Source organism: Chamaea fasciata, unplaced genomic scaffold (genome assembly GCF_029207755.1).
Source record: "Chamaea fasciata isolate MVZ Bird 193981 ecotype frontalis unplaced genomic scaffold, bChaFas1.0.hap1 SCAF_6, whole genome shotgun sequence".
Classification (NCBI taxonomy): Eukaryota; Metazoa; Chordata; class Aves; order Passeriformes; family Sylviidae; genus Chamaea; species Chamaea fasciata.
The window spans coordinates 7,807,390-7,815,549 of record NW_027094091.1 but is presented as its reverse complement, the minus strand read 5'-3'; the positions used below and the strand labels follow the sequence as shown (position 1 = coordinate 7,815,549).

Sequence of the window (8,160 nt, the reverse complement as noted above, 5' to 3'; positions counted from 1 at the left end):
GCCCCAGCATTGAGGCTATGAGATCAATTTAATTATTGGCTGGTCCCTTATTGAATTAATGTGACCTAAAATTTTTCACTTAAAAAACTGTAACTCAAAGTGCTTCTGCCAAAAAGCTGTAGGTCTTTCCTCATATTCTCATATCCCCCTTTTCACCTCACACCACGTTCCTGTAGCCCAGGCAGAAGTGCAGTCTGCTCCTGGTACTGACCCCCACACCCAAATCCTCTTCCAACAGACGAAGAAATAGAAGCAGGATCTGTTTGCTTCAGGAATTTTTGTTTCAGAGGGGTCATTTGTTACTTCAGAACACACCTGATCACTTTTAAGCCCAGCGCCAAGCTCGGGAGGCTCTGGGATGGCTCCTGCCTCCCTCAACACATCTTCACACTGGTCCTCCAACCCACTCTGCAGGGCACAGCTCACACAGCACCAGTGACCCTCACTCATCTCAGCAGCCCAGCAGCAGCTTTCCCCACTCACCAACACGCTCTGCTGCCCAGTGACACAAACACAGTTCTTAAAGCATTTTCCGTAACTCCGCTCTCAGTAGCAGCACAAATAGCAGCACTTGTAAACTGGCAGGCCGAGGAATCAAGAGGCTTCTTGGCAAAGGATTAGTAAAAAGAAAATAAATTAAACAAAAAGCCTTACCCAGAAAGATAATCAACAGGAAAGCCTGTGTGTGCTAAGTTGCAGAAAATATCCCTCATCACCCTGTGCCAGTGGTCACTCAGAGGCAGCAGCAAGGGCCCTCTCCACTGGAGCACACAATGGGGTTTGGGGCAGGAAGGAAGGAACATGTGGTGAGACAAAAGAACCACAAGGAGATAAAACAAAGAATAAGCAAATCATAAATTCTGGACTAGAAAGTAATTTCTTCAGAAATTCTTCTTTTCCTCAACGTTTTGCCACAGATGCCAAGAATTGTCACTTTACCCAGGAAAATCCTGATGACATCACATCCCCCCAAAGAGTGGTACAGCCTCCCAAGCCAAGTGACAAAGATCATCTCAGCTATGTTGCACTGTCCCCAAGGACAGACACTCCAGGAGAAGATGGCTGGGTCATCCCATGGTCTCAGTAGCAGCTCCAATAGCAACAGCATCAAACTCAGCAGCACCTGGTTTCTGACAGATCGAGGGAGAAAAGGAGCTTCTTTGAAAAAGTGTAATAAAAAAACCCCCACATCCAGAAAAGCAGTCAACAGGAAAGTCAAGAAGAAATCAATCAAACACCAGCCCAGCCCCTTGCACTCTGGTGAAATGCTTCTTTCTATGCATGCAAAGGTTCAGGAAGCATCACCCATCCCCATGTGCAAGTGGTCATCTAGAGACAGCAGCAAGGGCTGTCTCTGGTGAAGCAAAAACGGGGGTTTTCTTTGAAGAGCACAAGACCCTGTGGTTAAAGTAGAGAACCACAAGTTCAAGAAACAAAGAAAAGGCAAAACACTCACTTGTGCAAGGGGCAGTCTCAACAGGTTCCAGTTCCTAGACCAACTCCCTTGCACGAAAAGGCTTTTGCTGAGCAATAGCAAAGAAGAACTTAACAAAGAAGTGCAACGAGAACAACAGAGAAGTACCCATCGTGTGCAAGAAACTTGTGCTTGGAGATAAACAATGCATGTGGACCTACACCATGAACAGTTGTGTCACAGTGGGCTCTGCCATGCACACGAGACTCTGTGAATGTGCCAAGAGAAGGAGGCAGAATCCCTGTCAAGAAAAGCATTCTGCACGAAAGGATGGGGCCGGTCTGTATCTTCTGCACAGAAGTTGTGGAGAGGGAACTGCAGGCTGCAGTGGCTGATCCTACTTCAGCCATGAGCAGCATCACTCCGGGTCTCTAGGAAAGTCATCCAGAAGAAATCCTTGAGGCCCTTCTAAGAAATGAGGAGGTTAAAGGGACCCAGATTCTGGACTTGAACCAAATGCATCCTGATCTTGGGGTCCTGATGACATCACATCCTCCCCAAAGAGCGACACAGCCTCCCAAGCCAAGTGACAAAGATCATCTCAGCTGTGCTGCACCAGCCCCAAGGACACACAACCCAGGGGAAGATGGACACATCTCCTGCCCTGATCCTGCTGCTCACTCTGGGATTCTGTGAGTACGGACACGGGGCTGTGCAGCCCCGTCACTGGGATGGGAAAGCAAAACCCTTCCACTGAATCCAAGACATAGGACTCACTAGTTAAAGGGGAGGAAAAAATCAAACCAAAAAGGCTGACTTAGACGTGTGCTCAGTAATTGAGGGGGGGAAAAGGCAGAATCACCTCAGCCAGCAAAGGGCAGCCAGAGGGGTGACTGCAGCACCACCTGCACTGGGAAGGGAGATGGATCCAATGAGTGGTTCCGGAGGGGAGGGAGAAGGGTGGAAAAAAGGGGCTTGGCAAGAAGTGCAAAGGGAGTCACTTCAGAGAAGCTGGGAAGGTGTGATGTCCCGGAGAAGGCATTGGAAGGGCAGCACCCATCTTTAAAGCCCAGATGACTGATTGCTGAGCACCCTCCATGCGCCATCCCAGCAAGGACTCCAAGAAAACCTTCATGTCATCCAGACACGCAGGTCTTCCCTTTCCATTTGTACTTCCAGCCCATGGACGGGGAGGGAGGTTTCCTCAGAGAACCCTTTGACTCTTCCCAAGTGGTTCCAGCAAGGATTTCTCTCCTGCAGGCTGCCCTGGGACTTATGCCCAGTCACCTGACATAAAGGTCAGGTCTCCCAAGGACCAGCTCCGGATGGGACAGAAGCTGGAGCTGGGGTGTCGCAGTGACAAGCCCACTGGTGCATTCTGGATCTACAAGGACAAGAGTGGGACCCTTCACTTCATTGCCTTCATCAGTTCTGTGTCCCGGGTCACCTTTGAGGGGAATCAGAAAACATCCACACGCTTTGAGGCCTGGAAAGAGGATGTGTCCTATCATTTGGTAGTGAAATCTTTCACACCGCAGGATGAGGGGAAGTATTTCTGCATGGTGATTTTCAGCCAAAAGCTGTACTTCAGTCCTGGCCAGCCTGCCTTCCTTCCAGGTCAGCAACACCTTCACCCAACCTCACCCTGCCAAAATGCCCAGCACCTCCTGCCCGTGCCCTTTGAACCAGCCATCCCTCCCAGCAACCCCATTTCCCCGCTTGCTTGCCCAAGGCATCCTGTGACCAACCCACTGGTCCTCCTGCCAGAGGCTCCCTGCTTCCCACCTCTCCTCCTGGGACTGCTCCTGCCCAAAGGCAAACATGATTGGGCTGACCCAGCATCATCTTCCCATCCCCACTGCTCCATCCCACCCATGGCTCTGAAGGGAGAAGATTAAAACAAAGTTCCCCACCACCCCGTCCTTCCCCAGCACACACAGGTCCCAAAAGTACCACCAAGCTCAGGAGGCTCAGGCTTTGTGAGGATGGTGTTAGAAGGTGAGAAATAAGGAGGCTGCAGCTCCCTCTTGGGTCTTGGGAGACCCTCTTTAGGGAGACCCCAACCGAACTTGGCTCTATGAAGTTCTCCCAGAGCTGAGGCGTCTGGTGTGCACTGGAACAGCCATGCCCAGGCAGGAGAGCAGAAAGGCAGGAGAGAATTTATTTTATTTCCCTACATGTTGAATTCATCCATTTCACTTACAGCCACCACCAAAGTGGCACCCATCACACCAGGAGCCACCACCCAGTGCGGCATCACTGAAAAGGATTCCTGCTTGAAGACACCAGATCCAGGTAGCCTGGATGCAGGGAGGGAGAGGGGAAGAGTGGACCCTTGTCCACTGATACCAAGGGGGATCCTGCAGGTATTTTGGGATGGGGGGTGAGTGAAAGTCCATACAGCTTTAGCAGAGTTGGAAAGATTAAATTCCACTGTTTCATCCCCCATAGGAAAGGCTAAGGATGATGTAAAAAGCATGAGCATGTCCCATGCCTGGGTACACCAGGAACAGGAAGAGGGAAGGTAGAGCCTCGGGGCCCAGGTCTGCTTTTAGCGCCACCAGAGGACACAGGAAAACTTTTGGCCACGTGTCCTCCCTCCAGTTCCCAGGAATATGCTGACAGCAGTAGAACTTCACTGCAGGCCCAGGGGAAGCTCTCTGCCTCAGGCACACCAGGCAGGGCCCTGGGCAGCTCCTCCCCTGGCCCCAGCAGAAGTGGCTCAAACACCAGCTGTGAGCACTTGGTGGACCTTCCTCTTCTCTATTCCTGCAGACAGCAGAATGCAGGAAGACCTGGATCGCTTCTGTCTCGTGTTCCTCTGGGTCCCCTTGACAGGCCTCTGTCTCCTGCTCCTCCAGCTCCTGGCCAACACCATCATGCTCCGCCAACGTATCACTAGTAGTGCACCACTACCCCCTCTAGATGCACCTCTGGCCTGAAACCACAGCCCTGCCCTTCAGGGGGATGGGTGGATGTTCTGGCTGCTTTGGGAGGCATGGGATAACCAGGACACAGTGCAAGGGAAGGATCCCTGTTATAGTCACTGCCTGGATATCTTCCAACAGATCATCTTCACAATTTCAGAGTGCCCTTCCCCTCCCACTCCAGCTCTTTCCAGTGATTTTGTATAAAGGAGGTGCAATGATCCAACTCCAGCATCAGAGGTTCTTTCCTTTTGGCCATGTGTTATGCATGGAAAGCACTGCCTTGAAAATGTATTTTCTCTGTTCAGTGTCCTTGAATGTGGCATGTGACACACACCAAGATTAAATGCATGAACATTAAACAAAAAGCTGTTCAGAAAACGGAGCAAAAGCGTTCTTCTGTATTGCAATCCCTGTAAGCTTTGTTATTCTTCCAAATTAAATTACTATGTCCTGACCCAGAGATAAATTATTTATTGCCTGTTATACTGCTTGAGAGCCTACAGAGGACAGTCCTGTGGGGAGAAACTGGACACGGGTATTTAAATTTAAAAAAGCATTTCAGTAAGATGAACACACGTACAAAAAAGTCCTCACTACTGCATGGAATCCTAACGTAGGAGAAACAGAGAAAAATAAAACCCCAAGCAATAAAAAAGACATATATTTGGGGATTATTACCTTACATTACTTATAGTGATGCTCCACCGTGCAGTGCTGCACTAAGACTTCAGTCCTGAAGCAATATTGATCCAGGAAAAATTGATGCAGTGAAAAACTGGGAGTAGGAAATCTCTGGGTTTGGGGTTTTTGTCATTTTGTTAGGTTTGCCTGTGGGTACGTTTTCTGCAGTCTTTCATTTGCACAGGAAATCAACCTCTAAAAAAGAATTACAACACTGACAGTGGTAATCACCCCCCCTGAACACAGCTCCAAATCCACTGCACAGTGGAATCTTCCCATTTTTGACCTCCAGTACTGCTGTAACAGATATCATGAGTTAGCATAAGCCTATAAGGGAAGGGAGTTGAAAAGCAAATCCAGCTCTCCACCTGTGGATTTTCAGTGAGATCCTACATGGTCGTGAACTACTGTCCATCCCAAGATACCCAGGGGGTAAAACTTTCTGTCTCTTCTTACACAAGCTCCTTAAACCACTGAGCTCCTTAAATTTTAGTACGTTTTACAAATACACCCAATACACTGCACTGAACTGCTCTGATTCCATCTTTGCTGCAAAAGCAGCACAACCCTCTCTGCAGCAGGTCAGAGGGCTGAAGGACCAGAACACCTTGGGGTGAGCACCAAAACAAACCCTTTTGTAGTCACTGCCCCAGTTTCTCACCGAATACCCCAAAAATGACTGACTTCGCCACAGAACCCTTCAGTAGAGGCAGTGACCCAGCACAACTCTCCAAAGCAACACTGACTTTCCTTTGCCAGCTCTCCCTTCCACACAATCCCTAGATCAGCTTTTGTTACAGCTCAGCTCAGCTGCACCCAGCACTGCACCTTGGATTTCAACCTATTGCTCAAAAGAGCCTGCAAAGTTTTCCACCAACAGGTAGAGCTAAGGAACAATGTTCTTTACCATCCACTCACAATCCAGATTTTCTTTAGAAGACCTTTGCACCCCAACTAATAAGGTACCAGAAGAAGGCAAAACCAAAACTGCATCTTTTGCACTAAAATCTTAAGAAGCAACCGCAAGTATCAGTGCAGCAATGAGAAGGGAAAGTGCCAAGAGCAACTCCAGTTCTGCATGCATACACCTCTAGCAAACCATTTCACCCAAATTGGCTGGGTTTGTGGTTGAGTGGCAATGTCTGGGCAAGGAGCCTGGACTGCTGCTTGCACTAATAAAAAGAGGAGGAATGGCTGAGCTGGTGTGCAGAGAAGCAGCTCAAAGGAGTTTGTGCATGCAGGAAGCTGTTGTTGGACAGGCCCTACAGATCTGACAGCTTTTGGTTACAGCACATGGAAGAGGTTCTAGTTCCACAGTGAGCTGACTGAGCAGGGTGCAGAGGCAAAGGCTGGAAGCTGTTACAGACTGAAAAGTGGAGTCTGGCACAGAGAATGACTTTCAAAGAGAAGCAAAAGCAATGCATTTGTTCAGAGGTTGATGGTTACCTAACTGCACACCTGCTCCAAACTAGTAATGCAGTATATAACTGCATTACTATTAATTGCAGACATTATTACTGTATCTCATAACTCAGAATCTGATGGGCTAAAGACAAACAACCTGGGAGTTAACACTTAATGGTGGGGAGAGCAAGAGCTGCTGCACAATTTAAGCATAACCTCAACTAATAAAGGAAAAAAAAAAAGAGTACAAGATGGTCACTGAAAGCCTATGAACATGAGGAGGGCATCAGATGCTCCCAAAACAAAGAGCATCCAGAATTTGTTGATAGACCCGTTTTTACCTCATACAGAGCTTCACTTATTCAGTGAACTTTTCTGAGTGAGAAAAGATTTTAATAAATAAACTCCAGATACATAATACAGCCAAGATGACCCCACCAGAGCCAGTAACTGGTCAGTTAAAATCACTTTGTCCAAGCCTGTATTTGACAGATGACATGTCACAAGGGAAGTAACCTAAGCTCCTCCCAGACTCCTCAGACTAATTCTGTGGTGCACTTTGTGCAAGTGCTTGAGGTGACAAAACCCTCCCCTTGCTGCTGCTTCTGCAGCATTCAACACAGGAGAGCAAATTAAGGCAGGGGGAAAAGTACAGAAACATGTGGGAGAACAGTAAATAGGCAGTGAAACACAGCCTTCCTGTAAGTATGTTTCTTCTTTCTGATTCATCTGACATCAAACCTGTTCAACATGCAGGGTCAGCACAACCTATCCATCACCAGATTCCCATCCTGAACTGCACTGAATACATTTAATACGTGTCAATTTTTGTCATGGGAGATCAACCACATCTGTTTGTGTTCCACATTCCTGGAAACTTCCTGCATAACTTAGAAACCTTGGAAAATTCTGGATTTGCTCTCAGTTCTGAGGGGAAAGAACTGTCAATTAAAATAGCTACATTCACATATTTATTTCCTCTCCTCACAGGCAAATGTCTCATGGAAGATGCTCAAGACGAACTGAAACATTCTTTGCACCTTCCCCATCCCCTTTTTTCTCTAGCCAAAGGAAAAGTCCTAGCCATAACGTGACAGTAAGAAGAAGCCAACAGCAGTGCCACCAGGTCTGAAAATAAACACAAGGCAGAGGAAATGCAGGAGAAAAGGAGATCTCCTTTTAAAGGCTGAACTCAGGGAAGGTTTGCTCACTGCAGCCCAGGTCACAGCCCCCACCAGCTTCAGCACTGAGTCTTTGTTCCAGTCTGCACTGCTGTTTTAAAACACCCTCTAGAAAGTGAAAAGTTCTGAAGTAGAATAGGAACTGGACAACACTTCCAGGGCTTTTGCATTTGAATACACAGATACAGCTGTCCAGTAAAAACTAGTACAAGTTAGCACGATCTGAAACACCAGTTCCTACAAACAGTCCCAGCAGGACTCAGTAAGAGCTTATATGAGGCTGTAAACAGCTCCAGCTCCTGTATTCTCTACAGGGCTACTAATTTCATGCAAACTTGAAGTCATAAAGAAAGATAAGGTCACTGTTATCTCACATATATACATTTTTGTAAACCACTCTTCCTTTTTAGATATTAAGGCTTGAATTAAATTCAGAGTAGTGATGTAACACCACATTACAGCTTTACTCACTACAAATCATTGCTGCCAGACTCTTTTTTTAATCTCTTGTTCCAAAAGCTTCTTTCCCGACACTTCAGTCTCCTGTTCA

At 47.5% G+C, this 8,160-nt stretch overlaps 1 protein-coding gene across 1 annotated transcript; it reads left to right on the top strand.

Moving 5' to 3' along the window:
- The first annotated feature begins 1,988 nt into the window (after window positions 1–1,988).
- LOC136290518 (T-cell surface glycoprotein CD8 alpha chain-like) lies at window positions 1,989–4,693 on the top strand. The gene is made up of 4 exons (XM_066184927.1): window positions 1,989–2,106; window positions 2,675–3,031; window positions 3,620–3,709; window positions 4,190–4,693. Exons 1-4 carry the CDS (start codon window positions 2,061–2,063, stop codon window positions 4,354–4,356), a joined length of 660 nt encoding a protein of 219 aa, XP_066041024.1. The 5' UTR covers window positions 1,989–2,060; the 3' UTR covers window positions 4,357–4,693.
- Window positions 4,694–8,160: the final 3,467 nt, after the last annotated feature.